General features: G+C 39.2%; 1 protein-coding gene across 3 annotated transcripts in view; it reads right to left on the minus strand.

The window, feature by feature from the left end:
* The window catches only part of ANKFY1 (ankyrin repeat and FYVE domain containing 1), a 66,297-nt gene that overhangs the window by 34,315 nt on the left and 11,668 nt on the right, over window positions 1-20,314 (minus strand). For 2 of the 3 annotated variants that reach the window (XM_079799072.1, XM_079799073.1), the window contains exons 2-5: window positions 13,543-13,735; window positions 11,653-11,771; window positions 5,704-5,839; window positions 1,018-1,141 (exon numbers count right to left, since the gene is read on the minus strand). In XM_079799072.1, coding sequence (XP_079655198.1) covers window positions 1,018-1,141; window positions 5,704-5,839; window positions 11,653-11,771; window positions 13,543-13,735 — 572 coding nt within the window. Of the gene's footprint in view, window positions 1-1,017; window positions 1,142-5,611; window positions 5,840-11,652; window positions 11,772-13,542; window positions 13,736-20,314 lie in introns of those variants that run through there. The other variant, XM_079799074.1, reaches the window with a different exon arrangement.

Here is a 20,314-nt window from a genome sequence, read left to right on the forward strand (position 1 = left end):
TGTTAATCCTCACCAGAGGATATATTTCCATTGATTTTTTCAGAGAGTGGAAGGGAGGGGGAAAGACAGAGAGAGAGAGAAACATCGATGTGAGAGAGACACACATTGACGGGTTGCCTCCGGCACACACCCTAACCAGGTAGAGCCGGCAAATGAGGTACATGCCCTTGACCGGAATCGAACCCGGGACCCTTCAGTCCGCAGACAGACACTTTATTCACTGAGCCAAACTGGCTAGGGGTCTTTTAGATACTTTTGCTCACAATGTTGTTGAAGTCCAAATAATTCACAGAAACTAGGTTATAAAACATGGCACTAGCCATGATTCTTTAAAAATGCCAAACAGATAACATAAAAAGAAATACAAAAACTACTCTTTGTGATGAAAGCTACCAAGAAGGGAAAATCTAAATTGAACAGTGCGCTCCACAGGATGGAGAGAGCACAGGAGGCCCACGGCAATGCCAAGCTCTGCAGGCCTGCTGGCTCCACGGCCGCTCCTGCTCCGGGGCCCACAGCCGTGACTCCTGTAGAAGGAGGGTAAAGGCAGGTGCACCTTCGTTCCAAGCCTGTTTCTTGGCCTGGGGTACTTGCCCTTAGCTCTGAAATCAGAACTATGAGACTTTGAGAGCCATAAAGATTCTCACAGCCCGGCTGGTGTGGCTCAGTGGTTGAGGATTGACCCACGAATCAAGAGGTTCGATTCCCAGTCAGGGCACATGCCCAGGTTGTGGGCTCGATCCCTAATAGGGGGTGTGCAGAGGCAGCCAATAAATGTTCTCTCTCATCAATGTTTCTACCTTCCTATCCCTCTCCCCCTCTCTCTAAAAATCAATTAAAACGTTTGGGTTTTATTAAATCTCACAGACCATATAATGCCACTACTTAGCTTCCAACTTTGTGATAAGAAGAAACCAGGTGTCAGAGAGGTAACTTGCCATGAAACCAGGTCTCACGCCCAGGTCTTCTGACTTCCAGTGAGGGTGCTTTGTCCACACCCCTCAATCTCTCACTCACCCAATGACTTGCAATAATTTCCGCGCAGTAGTTCATCAGAGTGCTGGCATTTAGCTCCTCCGCGGTCTGATAGAAGCGAATACAGTTCCTGACATTCACCAGAGACATAACACCCTTCTCACATCTGCAAGAGAATATTAATAATGAACAGTATTAGGACAAATCTATTCATAAATTAACAAACCAAAGCAATAATCTGTGTACTGGTGGCTATGTCCAATAACACTAAAATGTAAGGGTAAGCGAAGTAGTTATGAATAAATAACAGCTGAGCTACCATATTGTAAAAGTACTAGTATAAAATTATATTGCTCATTCTGGCCAGAATCCAAATAACCTGTAGATACACATTAAGCATAATCTCTCAAATATATGGGACACAATTGCAGTTCCCACTAGCACATCTCTATTATGCAATCAATGTGGCTTAGAAATAGCTTCAAATATGAGGCTTTATGCCTCCACATATTAACAGACCCTTAAAAGTCCTCCTAAAGGATGAACTATTTGAATTATTAGTTATAATTTGTGAACTAAAGCTCAATAAAGCTGTTTAAAAAGCCCCCCCACACAAAAAATCTATCTTTTATAGAAACAACTGAGTTAGTGTAAGCCATAGTAAACCAAGACAGTGAAGAGCTGGCGGCAATGGATGTCCCCTAAAGCCTGGTGACAACAACAACAATGATCACTAAGAGAACAACTACATCAGAGAAGGGAGGGCTGTACCCAGGCAAACACCCTGGCCTAGAAGATGCAGCGTGGGGGAGACCCAGGCTTCCGATACCCCACATTTCCTGGAAACCTTAGTGAGCCTCCTCAGAACTGAGCCTGGGGGCAAGGAGGAAGGAGGCTGGTGGCATGATCCTTCCATCTCCCTTGCCTGTACATTTCTCTCCAAATCAGGTTCACCTCCAAGGACAGCAGAGAGGCCTAATATAGTGTTAGGGGTATTCCCTGACACCCCACCATTCCTTTCTCTGTCCCACAGCCCCCACAAAAACCCTTTTCTGATCACACGCACAGAATGAAAGCAAAATGAACTGTGAGGTAAGTTAAGACCTGAGTTGAGATCCACTGAATTTTAGAGGCCAAATTACATAAGCCCTCTGGTGCCTCATCGCCTTGTCTATAAAACAAAGATAATACTCTATCAGAGGTTAGAGGATCTCTCTCTGTGTTTTTAAAAATAAAACTGTATAAATTTTGTACAGAATAAGGTATGGTCATAAGTTTGAGGTCCTTCTCAGGAAGCTGCATGATTTAACAGCTAACATGAATGGGTTTCAGTACTATCATAAATAGGAATAACTGATTGGCTAGCACATAATTCCTTATTTTAACAGGTGAGATTTAGTTAACAGAAATGGAGAAAGACCCTGAGAGTGAGAGATGGGGTAAGAAAGGAGGAGAGTTGTGAGAAAGACCTGGAAAGAATGAGGAACAAATTTTCAAAACCTCACAAATGAGATCTTAGGCTAGGAGCAAGAATAACCTTAAAGTCATTTCTCCATTTAGCAGTAAATGCAGGCACCTAATTTATTTCAAGACCTATGCTTAAATGCTTTGTGTGTGTGTGTGTGTGTGTGTGTTTTAACTTTTATTTACTAATTTAGAGAGAGGAGTGAGGGAGGGATTAATTTGTTGTTCCATTTATTTATGCAGTCATTGGTTGCTTCTTGTATGTGCCCTGACCAGGGATCCAATCCATAATCTTGGAGTATGGGGACGACACTAACCAACTGAGATACCTGGCCAGGGCAAATGCTTTGTTTTTAAGTAACATAGCTGCCTTGGTGTATGAAGAAGCATCTCCCCCAGGACACTTCTAAATCAAATTGTTACAACATCTAAATATGGTTATTACAATAATGTGTAAATAATGTTACATTTTTGAGCCTCCTGTCTGCCTGTCTGAACCACTAGTTTATGCAAACTTCTACCATATCACAGCAATGCTTAAGGTAGTCATTCGGATCTCCGCTATGAAATCAGAGCATTCCAGGAGAAAAGTCCTCTTTTCAGATATATGTATGTATAAAACTTTTATCACTTTTACAATGACAAATATCCACAGTCTTGCCATCCTAGTGTCCTAACATCTGGTATAATTTCAGGGAGTACCGACTCAACTTTGTAGAGTACTTTCAAAACATGTTTACAGACGAAGCTTAGAGTCTGAAAATTCGACTCTTCCTTTCTACAGCCAAACGACATTGCATCAAGTGAGTCAACTATGTTTCATGAAGACAGATGTTTTGTTAAAACTGGCAGACACTTCATTTTCACTAAACTCTGGGGTCCCCAGAGTGCCCTTCACTATCTGGATACGCTATAAATAGTAAGTGACATGGTTTCCACGACTGAAGAACATGTAATCTTTATTTTAAAATTCAGATTCTCAGTTCACATCTTCTCTTTGAAAAATAGGAAGATAGACTAATTATTCTGAAAGGATTTTGTTATTAATACGTTCTTAATTTTAGAATACAAAAAGTATACAGATGCACAAAAACAATAAACCTGATTTCTTAAATACAAAATCAAGCATTTATCTGTGTCCCATTAACTTGTGTCTAGTTTTTTGTATCAATCCCATGTGTATAAATGAGAGACACAAAAAATTACTGAAAAAATAAACAACAAATGGCTAACAGTGGTTCAATTATGGATGGCTTGGTTTTCTTCCTTGTTTTTTTAATCCTTACCAGAGGATATTTTTCCATTGATTTTTAGAGAGAGTGGAAGGGGAAGGGGAAGGGGGAGGGGAAGGGGGGAGGGAAGGAGAGAGAGAGAGAGAGAGAGAGAGAGAGAAATATCGATGTGAGAGAAACACATCGATTGGTTGCCTCCTGCACACACCCGACCAGGACCAGGGAACCTGCAACCGAGGTACATGCCCTTGACCAGAATCGAACTGGGGAGCCTTCAGTCCACGGGCCGATGCTCTATCCCTGAGCCAAACCGGCTAGGGCTGGTTTTCTTCTTTATACCATTCTATATTTTCCAAATACCATACACTGAACATGTATTTTATAAACAGGGAAAAAATTATTATTTTAACTGTTAATTTTTAGCATACACTATTAATTCTTTTTTAGAGTATTTCCCTAAGCTTACTAAAAAACTTCCTTTTCACCAAATTGGCGATAGCATTCCCAAACCACCAAGATCACTAAGTTACAAAAATGAGCAACTCGCGCTTCGTGTTTAACCGCTCACATGTGTGTCACAGCCCTTTCACTATCCGAAATGTGCAATTCCTCCTGCTGACAGTAGGGAGCACTCTGGGATAGTTTAAAAAGCCAACATTTGATCCCACTCTTGGATCGCTACCATTCCAGCTCTTAAAAGCCTGACAGACAACAACTTGATGCCCACATCCAACAATATAAAATTGAGCCTGGTAATGTTGATAGTTATGAAGCCTAATCAGTCAATAAACAACAAGCATGTTAATTAAAGAATCCATCACACAGATTACAATTATCTAAACTACTCCAACCCCAGAGCATTTTTATCAAAGCAATTTAATTATAAACAAGTTGACAAGGTCAACGGAAAAAGCTCAGGAAATCTGAAGGAAAAAAATACATAAATCACATTCAATCTCATTAAAATCACTCTCATTTCCCTCTCAGATGGATGGTTCAAAAACTCACACAAATAAACAAACAAAAGGCCCTGACAATAAAGTTAGCGTTAGCCTAATGTGCTTACAAAAATCTTAGATATGTTTGGGTTTTTTCTTAGTTATTACATTTAGGTATTTAAATGCACTCAAGCCCACATCAATCATAAACAGGAGTAACCTGTATACTAACTTGCTTGGGGCATAATGGGCCGTCCCACTGGAAACATCAGCCCCCAGTGAAAACAGAGCAAGCAGTTGTAGTAGCAAGTTCTCCTTAAGGGCAACACAACAACGGTGGAGGTGGAGTGCCTCTTGGCGCTGAAACAACCCCTCACCCACCCAAACCCATTTCTTCACAAAAAAGATCACAAAATAATGTAAAAAGACACTCCATCAACCCAGCTAAATACCAAGGGCCACATCTCCAACAGAAACTTAAGGGCATTTTGCCTGACACCTGTTGAATGTTTTCCCCTCATTGTTCTGAAAGGCCAACTTGGGAAAGCAACAGAGAAAATGCAGCATAAAAATTTTACATAGCAGGAAAACAAAAACAACATAGCAGGCTATCTCCTTGGGAACCTGAGGAAGCAATAGCAAATGAGTAAGACCTCAGAAACGTACTGATCTATATTCTCTCATGTGTTAATTTAGGCATTAATGTGTTTCCAACAAAGAGACTGTGACCAAGGACTTCATTCACGTAAATAGATCAGAAAGTAGAATAAAATTCAAAGGAAAAAGGTACAGGAGGGAAAGTTGAGGGTTTGAATACTGGATTTTGTTATTCCATACTCAAGTTTATCAATTCACAATTATGTAATCTCAGATAATAAACCAGGGAAAGAAAAAAGAATACCTTAAAGGCGTTAGCAAAATTTAGCTTACAATACAAAACAAGAGAGATAAAATTCTCTCCCCCCTATAGCCTTTAAAAAACACCTTGCAAAAGTTATTTACATTAGCAGGAGAAGCTGTTTTCCCAGAGCTTGCCATAATTAAAGCTCAGCCACCACCATCTGAGGTGCTTGAATATATCTGCTGTGACTTGCCTCTCCCTAAGGAGCTGTAGCTGAAACCGATTAGCTAGTTTCATCAACTCAGTCAGGAACACATCATCTTCTTTGAACTCCAACTCATCCGTATAGATCCAGCGAAGCATTGTCATTGTCACCTCAGGGTTAGCATCTGGTTGAAGAAAGTAGAGAGTCTGAAATCAAAGCACTCATGACACTTAAGCCTTCTTGAGGATCCCTAAAACTGAGGCTAATAAAGTATATTCTGGTATATCCAACTCAAAGAAATATCACATAGCAAATAAAAATGGGGAGTAAGCCCAGCCAGCATGGCTCAGTGGCCAAGCATTGACCTATGAAACAGGAGGTCACGGTTCGAATCCCGGTCAGCTCACACACCCAGGATGCGGGTTCGATCCCCAGTGTGGGGCATACAAGAGGCAGCGGATCAATGATTCTCTCTCATCATTGATGTTTCTTTCTCTTTCTCCCTCTCCCTTCCTCTCTGAAATCAAGAAAGATATTTTAAAAACTGGTGATTTAGCATTCTGGGCAGCATCTAACTGCAGAAAAGTATTAGCTTTGTAAGAGATGGTAACTGGAGGAAATGAACCTACTAAATAAGGAAGTAAAATTAAAAAAAAAAATGGGGGAATCCTAGCTGGTTTGGCCCAGTGGATAGAGCATTGGCACGGACTGAAGGGTCCCAGGTTCAATTCCAGTCAAGGTCACATACCTAGGTTGCAGGCTTGATTCCGGGCCCTGGTTGGACATTTGCAGGAGGCAACCAATCGATGTATCTCTCTCACATCGATGTTTCTCTCTCTTTGTGTCTCCCCATCCCTTCCACTCTCTCTAAAATATCAATGGAAAAATATCCTAAGGTAAGGATTAACAGCAAAAAAATGAGGGGAAATATTTTAAACATATGACAAAGAGTTTACATTCTAATAAAAAGATCCTACCAAAAAAATGAAAAGATAGACATCCAATAGAAAAATAGGTAATAGATATAAATAGGTAATTCACAGAGATAAATAAAAATGGCAAATAAATCTTACCAATAACTGAATACTAGTACAAATTTAAATTAGAATGTATTGTCTCTCACACTACCAAAGATTCTTAGAAGTTCATAAACTTCACACAGCAACTATATATGTAAATTATTAAGAAAAAACAGCAAATATAAAGAAATATACGTACTAAGATAGTCAACACAGTATTGTTTTTAATAATAAAAAAATGGAAGAAAAATCTTGGAATCCAATAACGGAGAACAAATTAAACAAATTATAACATATTCACACACTGGAAAACATTGCATCAATTAAGATTTAGATCTATATTCAGCATAAGAATATAGTTACTACACAGGTTAAAAAAGTAGGCTAAAAATACATATATTACATAATATCATTTTTTGTTAGATATATTTGTGTGAGTATATATATGCGTATAAGGGTGTTAAAACCCAAATTCTAGGTCCCACCTCCAGAGTTTTTGATTCATTAGATCTGGGGTGGGCCTGAGAATAAGAATTTCATACACACATACATAAATACACACACCCCACACGTATATAGTTTTGTGTCTGTCTCCCTAACAAGCACTAACCAGGTCTGACTCTGTGCAGAATTCCAGAATCAAGGACATTCAGGGTATGGCCTTAGTCAGATTGACTGTTTATCTGTCCCTCTGTCTATTGAGAGATTAGAAGGATATACACTAAAATATCAACCCTGGTGGAATTCATAATTAATTTTTCTTTTAGTTTCTTTTTTCCTGATTTTTATTTAATGAACATGTATTACTTATTTAATTTTTAAGGTAAAGTCTCTACAGCAACTTGAAGAAATGCTTGGGATGAAAATCACCGTATAAAATAGCAAAACTATGATTTCAACTAGAGTCTACTCTTAACAGTGATAGTCAGAGGATTGCTTAAAACCATGGTCTACACCAGTGGTCCTGGGCTCGCAGAATCAGCATCATCTGGGAGCTTGTTAGAAATGCTTATTCTCAGCCCCACCCCAGATCTAATAATCTAATAATGAATCAGGAAACTCTGGAGGTGGGGCCTAGAATTTGGGTTTTAACAAGTCCTTCATGTGATACTGATGACTAGCTAAGGTCTAAGAAACTATACTCAATTCTTGATTATGTAGGAAAGGCACACCATGGGCCAGCAACATCTTATTAACTTAATAATTAGGCAACAACTGATTAGCTCTTATTAACCCACTCTCTTCCAAATGTAGTGGGAGATAAAACAGCCAGATATTTTTTTTAAAAGGCATTAAAAAAAGTGAAAGAAAATACACCAAAATGCTAATAGTGATCATGTTAAGGCTTATTTTTTATTTTCTCTCTTACCTGGCAATATATTTTTTTTCTTTAAATATATGCATTTTTTATTGATTTCAGAGAGGAAGGGAGAGGGAGAGAGATAGAAACCACTGTTGAGAGAGAATCATTGATCAGCTGTGTCCTGCACATCCCACACTGAAGACTTGGGCATGTGCCCTGTTTGGGAATAGAACCATGACCCTCTGGTTCATAGGTCGACACTGAACCATAAAACCGGGGTGGCAATGTACTTTTTTTTAAACTTGGTAATGTATTAATAGAACTTTTAAAATGTTTTGAGAAATAATTAAATTATGCTCTTGTCTTTGTGTTGAGAGCAGATTTTCGTGGATGACCTGTTGCTCTCCCACAATGCCGGCATTATTGGAATAAACTCTCATATATGATACAACCCTGTCTCTGCTGAATTGGCTCAAGTAGTGATAGGCAGCCTGGATCCATTGCTTGTCCGGTTTCATATTCTGGCAACCCAAATGAGACTGACAAGTGAGGGACCCGTCTCGGGTACCAGGGATCCCACCTGCTGCCTAGACTGGAGGTTCCTTGGCTGAGGTCTGGGCTCTTTTATTTGCAGTGCTGCCAGGAATGTTCCAGTTTTGAGACCCAGCCACAGCCTCAGCAATCCCCGTCGCCTCACCTAAGACATAAGTTGAATCAAGTATTTTTGTATGGCACGAGAAACATTTACTGCCTCTCATCTGGGTGAGCCTGATCAGCTCTGGGTGGCAAGAGACCTCTAGTGATTCTTGCCTGGTCTCCGAGCCCTAGTCTGACCCACTCTGGGATGAGACATGCTCTGCTTCAGTGGTTTTTCTTATGCAGGGCATTCTGAGGCTGCCTCCTGCACACCCCATACTAGGGAAGGAGCCCACAACCCGGGCATGTACCCTGACCAGGAATCGAACTCAATCCACACCGGCAGGGCAGTACATCATAATACTTAACAGCACCTTTAACTCAGTGACTATATGACCACACGATTGCATCATAGTGAATTGAGAATTTCTAGAGTTTAGGAAAGTACAATGTTAATGCCTTTGAAGAAGCCTGAACTCTCCTCCTGTTGTAAATAGTAAGCATGGTTTGATTCCTGCTGTAAGGTTTGCTTTCAGGAGTGAGACTCTGCAGAGTCAAGTTTTTTGTGGCTTTACTAAGATAGCTAATAGGCATCTTTACTTTATAAAATTTACCTCTGAAGAAGTGTATCATGGGGGAGGGATCCAAGGAGATGGTGGCATATGTGGACCTGTTCATGTTTAATGTGTTTTGCCCAGCAGTCCTGCTGAATTGCCTGGGTGGGTGTGGGTGTGGTTGCCTAAATCTGGGGTTGCAGCAGCTGAGACTGCCTAAGAAGCCTATGTTATGCGATACCTGGAAGCACCAACTGCATGGCTGGCCAGCAATTTGAGGGAGATTGGAAATCGGTTCTTGTAAACAAGTATATAAATAGTGTAAAAGCTGTGTTTTAAAATGGTCGAACTTTTTCCTCTCTAAAACCTAGAAACATATTTTTAAATGTTATGGTGTCTTAAAAAAGTAACAAGTTTTTAATTTAATGTTTAAATTAGACATTTTATACCTTTGTGCAATTTTTTGTGTTCTTATGCAATTTTATTTGTTCCAGGGAGCAGTCAATATTTCATTTTTTTCACTCTTATCCATTTTGATTGCATACAGTATTTCACAATTACACATAAAGTTATGCTATCTGAATTACCTATGACAGAATCCATCTGAGACAGGTGAGATGATAAGGTTAAAAAGACCATTTTATAGTTCTGCTGCCTAACTGCTTTCTACAACTGTCATACCCATTTATACAGAGACTGGCAATGTGCAAGAGGACCAGTTTCATGAGCCCCACACGATTGGGGTCATCCATTTTTGATAATGTAGATATCAAAAGATGCTTATTCTAAACTTTGTTCTAACAAAGCTGGATATTTTCTTATTATCTCTTCTAATCTTTGTAAACTATCTGTTCATGTAATCAAGATCCTACTGTGCATTTTATAAGGAATATCTCATGACCTAATGGGTTTTAATGTTATCCATAGTTGTTATGTAAGGGGTCAAAGATATATGGCTTCAAAAGACTTAAAATTGAAAGGCTCAGCTCAGAGATTTCAGTCATGTAGACTGGTGCCGTTCCAGTCAAGACTACTTCCCAAGTAGATGTTTTAGTTACAGACATGAATGCATATGCACATGTATACACATGTGTGTATATTTGTTGTGCTTACAACTCTGAATTAGGGACCTCAGGTGAAACCCTAGAAATGAAGTAGAGAAGCATTAGACATCTGCTCCCCTAAATCCTTGTGATAAGTGCCTACTTAACCTTTGCAACACTGCTCACCTCTGACACCTTATCAGCCCTAGTTAGTGTCTTCTGTACCTTAACATAAAGCAATTATATTACCATACACACAGCCCTGGCCTGCAATGATTATTAGCCCATTTCCTCTAACAGAGTATGAGCTCGGTCTGTATGGCAAGGACCGTGTTATCATGATCTCAGTGCTCCCAGTACTACACATGGAAAACAGTACCTTCCGAATGGTCAGCAAAGACAATTCAGCAAAATTTCCACAGAGCCAATCACTTCTGGAAATAACTAATAATTTAATGCCTAGGTATTCTCCTTATCATGCATTACAATTCTCATGACTATTAACAGCAGCATTAAATTTTAAATTTGCTTTTTTAAAACAAAAGAGTACCATCTGAAAATGCATTTTGAAGTCAACTTTCAAAAATGATGCTTTTATGTCTACTTACCACCATATTTACCCATATTCTACACAACATAATGTGGCATAAAACAATTAAATAATAACTTTAAACAGCTCAATGCACCTATTCAAATTCTAAAGAATGAAGCTCATTCTTTGTTGTTTTAAAAATACGTTTTTATTGATATTAGAGAAAGAGAAAGGGAGCGGGAGGGAGGAGAGAGAGAGAGAGAGAGAGAGAGAGAGAAAATACTGATGTGAGAGAGAAACATCAATCGGTTGCCTTCCATACATACCCCAAAAGGGGATTGAACCTGCAACCTGGGTATGTGCCCTGATTGGGAATTGAACCTTTTGGAGCATGGGACGACGCTCAACCAACTGAGCCCCACCGGCCAGGGCACTCATCCTTTGATTTTAAATAAAAAATATTCTTATTCCTTGGAGTAACTTTTACTTCTGAATTCAGTTCTTACAGACCAAGAAAAGTACTTTGATAGCTATGATTCGATTTTAGGCAACTGAACAGGAGAGCTTTTTCTTGGAGTGAAAGAAAAATTGTTTTCTATACATGCTCCCATATTTATAGTATACTATTATATGAAAAGAGTTTCTGGACAGACATTTATATTTTATAAATTATAAAAGTACTGTAGATACGCAAATATTTACTATTTATTAGCCAGATAGTAAACAAAGGTATTCACAAAGTATAACCTACTGATTCACTAATAGTTTAAGTAGTTCGTGGTCACCACTGACCAATAAGAAAAGTATTCTACTTTCGTTAAACCACAAATATTTCAAAGCAACAACCTTAACCTTCTGCCAAGACTTCTTGTGCTGGCAGTTTTGAGTCCCCAACCGGTCAGAGGCTCACCTGACAGGTCCAGCTCCTTGGTGGAAGACAAATTGGCCAGACTCCAGCTGTCACTGCGGGCCGCCAGGACAAACTTGTGAGCATTGATGTGCCTTCCCCCAACCTTTATCTTTAGATCACTGATGAAGAAACATATCCACAAATATACAAAGAAAACTGTCATCATAACTAGGTATAGCTAGCTAGAATTCACAGCTGATAAATATACAAATATTCATCAACATACATCTGCAAAAGAAAAAAATCACAGCAAATTTCTTTCTCTATGCTAGCACTTAATTCTGATGGGTCATGTTTCTAATATGGTGCTAGACATGTTTTCTATTTCTAACTTATAGCTTTAGTTCACACCCATGTTCTGCTTTCAAAGACATCGAATGAGATTCTTAAGGTGGTGAACCTACAAGTTAAATAGGATGATTAACGTTCATATAAAAAGTAGAAAAGGTTTTATGAGCAATAAATCAAGATAATCATCAGGGGGAGAACGACAGAAAGCCTAAAGATTGTGATGCCAGCTCTGAGACTACAGTGCTGCTATGCTCCATACCACATTAATGCACAAACACAGTAAAAACAGAAAAAGTATGACCAAATTAGCTTTGATAAAACAGTCAAGAATATGAGACCCAATATCTAGACTCCTGTTCTTATGAGAAACATTCAGACCTTTTATTGGCCATCTTTTACTCAACCATTTATAAAGAAATACAGTGAGAGAAATATTTTCTTTTAAACATGTTTTTATATTTATGACATACTATTATATGAAAAGAGTTTTCCAAATAGTTATTTATGTTTAACTCTGAAATGTCAAATACTAAGGCAGGAAAGCATCTAGGCAGTTAACAAAACCTAAGAATGACCTACTGAGCTGACACAGTATGTGCCATATGGCTGTGTTGACAGCAATCCCAAGTCATTAATTATCATCTCCCTGCTTATATTTGTGTTTTTTAAATGTTCATATTCCCTCTAAAATAATTGTTAGGCTAGAAAGCTTTTAGAAACTAAATACACAAAAACTATTACATGAATGAATACATAAAACTATTATCCACTTAAAAGGAGACCCAACCAGAATATTTCTATATAATGCTTCATGCAGACACATTTTCCCCCACAAAAGCACTATCTAGAACATACTTTGTAATTATGTAAGCGTATCAACAATTCTAGTTCTATTAAAGAGAGAACTAGATGGAGAAACTGAAATTGGAAAATCAGTTTGGGAAGCAGGTGCTCTTTTACCAATAAACTTTTTCCCATAAACATGCATTTTGTTGAAGAATTTAAATAGCTTTTTAAAAATATATATTTTTATTAATTTCAGAGAGGAAGGGAGAGAAATAGAAACACCAATAATGAGAGAGAATCATTGATCCACTGCCTCCTGGGCATGTGCCCTGAACGGGAATCAAACCGTGACCTTGTAGTTCTATTATCTGTGCCTAAGATAAGCAGGAAACAAACAGACAAAATCTTGCCTTAAGAAACTTACATTCTAGAAACTAAAGGTTTGCTAAGATCCTCGATAGAGAGAAATAAACTTGGGAAGAAAGTCAAAAAGAGATGAGAAGTTGAGCCCAACCGATGTGGTTCAGTGGTTGAGTGTTGACCCATGGACCAGGAGGTCAAGGTTCGATTCCCAGTCACGGCGTATGCCCGGGTTGCAGCCTTCATCCCCAGTAGGGGGTGTTCAAGAAGCAGCCGATCAATGATTTTTTCATCACTGATGTTTCTCTCTCCCCCCTCTCCTTTCCGCTCTCTGAAATCAACAAAAACATATTTTAAACAAAAGAGAAAGAGAGAGGAAAAGTTGCAATGTGGCGTGGGAATAAAGCTAAAGGGCTGGCTTCCCCAAACTGGCCCTGCGTCCAAGGAGCTCACCTATACTGCTCCTGCTCATAGAGGTCGGCCACAATCGTCAGCAGGCGGCTGATGAAGGACTCGCTGCTGTTTTCCTTGTTTGCTTGCGCGGCCAAAAGAGTGCATCTCTTCTCTGTCTCTGCCAATTTCTTCTGCAGCTTGACATACTCTTGTCGGAGAAGCATCAAGTGCTTCTCCAACTTGGCCACCTCCTCTGCAAGGGAAACAAAGAATCAAGTTTACCATAGCAGGTGTAAAGCAGACAGCACTCACTAATCTTTCATTCCACAGATAGGATGGCTACCATTTTTTTAAAAATCTTCTCCTGAAGACATGCTTAGAGAGAGGATGAAAGAGAAAGAGAGAGAGAAACATCAGTTGCCTTCCGTATATGCTCCTACCATGGATGGAACCCAAAACCTTTCAGTGCACAGGACAATCAATGCTCAACCAACTGAGCCACTCCGGCTGGGCTCTACTACTCCTTTCTTAAATATATTTTTTATTTATTTCAGAAAGTAAGGGAGAGGAAGAGATAGAAACATCAATGATGACAGAGAATCACTGGTCAGCTGCCTCCTGCACACCTCATACTGGGGATTGAGCCCACAAACCTGGGCATATGCCCTGACCGGGAATTGAACCATGACCTCCTGGTTCATAAAGAATGATTTTCTTTCAGGGTGTCACTGGATCACTGGGCCAAAAAGACCATCCTGGTCCAGGGATTTCTCTTCTCAGTTTCCCTTGAAGATCAATATTCAATATATGACAATAAACAGACACACACATAAGATGCTAACAGGTACCTGCCCTACAAATCCTTTACCATTAAGCCAGGAGTCTCAAGGAAAGAAAATTATCAAAATCATCTAGAAGTCTTTTTCAAACCACTAGCAATAGTAACTAACTTTCACATGTCACATGCTGCTCTAAAAGCTTTCTGTGAATCCTCTAATGCAAACTCCATGACAACCCCAAGCAGTAGGTCCTATTAGTGACACACTTCACAGATGAGGACACTGCGGCTGCATAGAGAGATTAAGAATTTGCATAAGAATAGCATGGATAGACTGGAGAGCATTATGCTAAGCGAAATAAGCCAGTGAGAGAAAGATAAATATCACAGGATCTCTCTCATTTGTTAAATATAATGAACAACATAAACTGATGAACAAAAATAGATCCAGAGACAGACCATCAAACCTCAGAGGGAAGGCAGGGGGGGTGGGTAAGAGATCAACCAAAGGACTTGTATGCATGCATATAAGCAGAACCAATGGACACAGACAGTAGGGGGGCGAGGGCCAGTGCTTGGGGGGGGGGGGGGGACACGGGCGGGGAGAGGTCAATGGGGGAAAAAGGAGACATATGTAATACTTTCAACAATAAATAATTTAAATTAAAAAAGAATTTGCATAAGGTCACAAAGCTGGTGAGAGGTGGGGCTGCGAGGAGCCCAGGCATTCTCATTCCAGGACCTGTGATTTATTAACCACTACCCTAACCTATCTGACAACTGCCCTCCTTCAGGAGAGGATCAGGGCAGTCAATAGTGGTTCCGATGAAAGCAAGTCATATTCCACAGGTGTGCTGGGGTAGATTAAAAAGGTTGAGAACCACTATATTTGATTCATTAAATTCAACAAATATTTACCAAGTGTCTACTAGGGAGGTGCCAGACACTGCACAATGGTAAGCAAATCAGACATATCTTTCCTAAAAGCTCTTAGTTACTGGGGAAAGTAAACTTTTATATAATAATTGTAACAATCAAATGCAAAACTATAACAATAATGAATACTAGAAGAACAAAACTGTAAGAACCTATAATAAGGAAATTTAACTTAGGACATCAGGAAAGGCTTCCTTAAGGAAGGAACAGTCAAGGAACTTCACCTGGGCTCTAGAGTTCTGGTGGGGAATCACACAACCATGCACATTAGTTACCTCCAGAAGTCAAGGTCTAACTACGGAACAACGGTGCTGCTATGGACATTCTCTGGGCCTCAGGCCTTCACTTCACCCCTCTATTTCCCACCACAGATATTCCAAATCTTGACACCATCCTCAAGCCCATCTCTAACCCAATCTGCCTCATTCTGAGTCAATGCCATTTAGATAGAAGGCCAATTTAACTGCAATGTTTTTGTTCATTCATTGATTTGTTCAAAGATTTTCATCTCTTAAGATGACAACTGCATAACCTAGTTATTCATTAAAAATTTACTAAGCATCTATGCAGTGCCAGTGTCAACATAAAAAAATACACCCTGGTGCATTTTTATTTTTTACAAAGTTATAGGGTAATGAAGAAGAGCTGGTAAACAAAACAATTCAATAACAACTAACAGCACTCTGACATGGAATACCTATAGAGCATGAAGCAAGACCACCTGTATTAAGCTAGTGCAAGGAAAGACATCCCAGAAAAGTGGTGTTTTACTTCAAAAGATTTAAACCAAAGGTGGGGAACCTTTTTTCTGCCAAGGGACATTTTGATATTTATAACATCATTCGCGGGCCATACAAAATTATCAACTTAAAAATTAGCCTGCTATATTTGGTCAGGCATTTAATTAACTCTAGTGCCTTGGCAGGGCCGGACCAAATGATTTTGAGGGCCTTATACAGCCCGTGGCCACACGTTCCCCACCCGATTTAAATGAAGCCTGTAAGGTTTGTAGCATTCTGAGCCCAGAAAATGCAAAGAAAAGGCTTCAATCTTTTACATTCTTGGTCAGATTCTCCTTTTAAGCCATTATCAGTCAACAGGTTTGTGGAACAGACATAGTACTTGGCTCTATGACAAATAAAAATAATTAGAAGGCAAGACCCAGCCTAGTCCTCCAAGAGCTCACTGGCAAAAACGTCTGCCACTCACCTGCCTCTGCTTAAGGCAACTGAAAAGGGTGGCCAGAGGCAAGGTCATCTTGCTAGTTCAACCTAGGGTTAAAGTTATAGCCCACTTGCTGGAGAGATAGTTTTCACAGGGGCAGCCTGTGGCTATGGACTACAGATTTTTCCTCCATGAACCAAACTGAACCCATTAACCTTTCGTTTCAATCACATAATATTCTAGGCAACCTAAATATTTTGCTCAAAAGCTCCAACCCATCAGGACTATAGCATGAGTAATTCACTCTGCACTTCCATGTCACTTACATCACTTAAACAAGTCATCAATCTACATATATTTATGACGCACCTACTGTGCACTAAGCATTATGGTAGATTATGAGTTGCCTCTTTGAGAGTTTTGAAAAAGGGCAGTCTAATTTGCACCTCTTGCAAACAAATAATGTAGCACCAAAGTAGTATCAAATGTAAAATCAAGGGGCAGGAGCGGGCTAGAGGGAGTCAAAGGGGGAAATATGTAATATTTTCAACAATAAAGATTTATAAATAAATAAACAACAAAAATATGTAAACTCAAAATAGTATCTACAAGGAACTCACAAACAGGAGGGTCAAAAACAAAATTAATAGTCACAAAGAATCTGGGAATTATTATGGAGAATTATGAGGCTATTTGCCTTCAAGAGTAGAAAGTTGCTGGTTGCTTTATCTAATCCTTAAAATGGGATAGTAAAAGCTATTTCAATCACCTTCTCTAACAGTCCCTGTAAATTTCTTTGGAAATTGATTATACACATATAATTCCAAAATCTATAGCAATACCCTAAGTCTCACTCCAGAATTTCTGACACAAATTTCCAACTGCAGCCTGGACAATGGCAAAAAGACCTAAACTACAAAGGTTATGATCAGAGATGAGGCAAGATAAAAGAAGGGCCTTGGGATAACTTAGGCCTCTTATTCATGAAATCAGAGGCCCTCTGCCCAGCATCTTTTGTAGGGGAAACACAGATCACAAGTGCACCTATCAATGACCATTTCAGAGTGAAATGGAAAAAAGAGCCCATGGTTGAGATGTTATCCTGTGGGGAAAATTGTCTCCTTGCAAACAGCAATGCAATGTGTCCTTCAAGTGTCACCAAGCTGTAGAGTTCTTACAGGAAAAAGAATAAAATTACCATTCTGAGCAATAATGAAGGGAAAAGCTACAGCACAGTGCAGTGGTGAAGGGTACAGGCAGGGGAGCTAGACTGACTAGGATCAGTGGCCTCACCACTTTATAGTTGTAACCCCTTAGGCAAATGCGTTGTAAATATTAAATGTGCTGATACATATAATGACCTGAGAAGAGTATCTGCCCCCCAGATAAGTGGTCAATAAATGTTCGTGGTTATCATTCTGAGAAAGGCAACACAACACAGTCTTAGGAGCATGTACTCTGGAGGCTCACTTGACTGGGTTGTAACCCCAACTTGCCCATTAACTAGCTGTGTGACCTTGGGCAAGTTACCTACTCCTCTTTGGACTTCAGTTTTCTCCTGTGGAAAATGGGAATAATAGTATTTCAGAGTGGTTGTCGAGGAGTAACTGAGTTAAGGTAGGCTAAATCATTTAGAACAGTGTCTGGTTTAAAGATTTACTACCACTACTTCTTTACAAAGTGGTTAGTTTTCAGCTGTGGTTTCTTCTTTCTCTACTTCCAACTTTGCTTTTGAAAAATAAGCCTAGAAATTGAAATAATGGATAAAACCTCTGATTTCACCAAAAGAGCTATGCTAAATATCAATGAAGAATGTCAACAGCTTGCATTATAATTTTGTCATGTTTCTTTACAAATACCCAATATCAATGAGGTCAGATACTTTGATGAGCTTTCTGATAGTTCATCAATCTTGACAGAAACAAACATGCTTGAGACAAAAAAATAAAACCTGCATTCGCTATGAAAGGCCCTAAAACAGAGACCAATATTGACTGCAAATAATAATAATAATAATAATAATAATAATAATAAGCAAGTCATGGGACAGTCAGAAAAGGAACCAACAATGGTCCTTCCAGATCAGGAGTTGGCAAACATTTTCTGTGAAGGGCCAGATAGTAAATATTTTAGGCTCTTTGTGCCTCAGTCTCTGTAGCAACTACTCAACCCTGCAAAAGTATAAATGAATGAGCACATGGCTGCCCCCAAAAAACTTTATCTATGGACACTGAAAATTGAATTTCATACAATGTTCACATGCCATGATATAGTCTTCCTTTGGTTTTTCATTAGCTATTAAAATATATACACACACCTACATATACACACATATACACATACACAAACATACCCACATATATAATTCTTAGTACAAAAACAAGTCTCAGGTCAGATTTGGCCAACAGGTGATATTTTACCAAACGCTATTAATTTTTTTTTAATGTTTTTATTGATTTTTAGAGAAAAAGGAAGGGAGAGGGATAGAGAGATAGAAATATTGATGAGAGAGAAACATCGATCGGCTGCCTCCTGCACACCTCCTACTGGGGATCAAGTCTGCAACCCAGGCAAGTACCCTGACCAGGAATCAAATCAGTGACCTCTTGGTTCATGTGTCAATGCTCAAACACTGAGCCACACAGGCCGGGCTGTTCTAGGGAATTTTTAAAAAATTAGTATATGCCCTGACCGGTTTGGCTCAGTGGATAGAGCGTCGGCCTGTGGGCTAGGAGGTCCCGGGTTCGATTCCAGTTAGGGGCATGTACCTTGGTTGCAGGCACATCCCTGGTGGGAGGTGTGCAGGAGGCAGCTGATCGATGTTTCTCTCTCATCGATGTTTCTAACTTTCTATCTCTCTCCCTTCTTCTTTGTAAAAAAAAAAATAATAATCAATAAAAAATTAGTGTATCCCTTGAAATATTCATTTTTATTACATGTAATATTATTACATTTAAAATCATTTTTCCTGAAATATTGTTTATTGCATGTAACATATTTAAAATTGTTTTTCTTGAAATATTAATGTTTATTGCATGTAACATTATTATACTTAAAATCATTTTTCTTGAAATATTTAAAAAAAAGAATTAGTATACCAAAATGATGATTCAGAACCAAATGAAAAGAGAAGAAAGTAGTTAATCTGTCTCAAATGCCTATAATTCTATATCCTCTTATTTTCCTTTACCAAAGCCTATGCCACTAAGAGGGCCCTTGCATCTTCAAGACCTCTGTAAGGAGGTGAGCCTGGTACATGCTCACAGTCACCTATCGCAAATGAACTTTTCCACATGTTAACACTCTAGATTGGCTTGTCTATCATGCTCTTTTCCTTCTCCACTGATTTCTGAAGCCAGTCCTCTTTTCTCACTGTTTCCTTCCTTACCTCCTTAATCTTTTGAAACTTGGATTCTATCCATACCACTCTAGTCAAAGATCTCCATCACAATGATAAAACCACCCACTGCAATTACCCTTCCTTATCCTTCAAGGTCCTCAGCCTCTCTGCAGTGTCCAGCTCTTAATCAGTCCATTCTTGAAATTCTTTTGATTTTCTTGAAATTCTTTCCTCTCTCTGTACTCCAGGTGTTTTCCTACCTTTCTACAGCTAACTTTCTTACAGTCTGCTCTGACTACCCATTCTCTTAAAGAAGTTTGCAAGGTTCAGACCTCGAATTGAACTTTTTCTAAACTTCCTCTCTTGGAGGTCTCAAGCATACCCATACTTTACTGTCACCCCTATGGAGATGGCTCCAAGTCTCTCTCAATAGCTCCTGCTGGAAGGATAACCTACTGGTACTACAAACTCAACAAAGCCAAAATTAAACTGAACATCTTCCTTAAATCAAACTCCTCTTCCTGCTTCCATTTTAATTGTTACCCAAATTTGAAAGCTCTGGGTTATCATGCATAGGCTATGATAATCCACTTACAATAGTATGGCAAATGCAT

Source organism: Cnephaeus nilssonii (genome assembly GCF_951640355.1).
Source record: "Cnephaeus nilssonii genome assembly, chromosome: 19".
NCBI lineage: Eukaryota > Metazoa > Chordata > Mammalia > Chiroptera > Vespertilionidae > Cnephaeus > Cnephaeus nilssonii.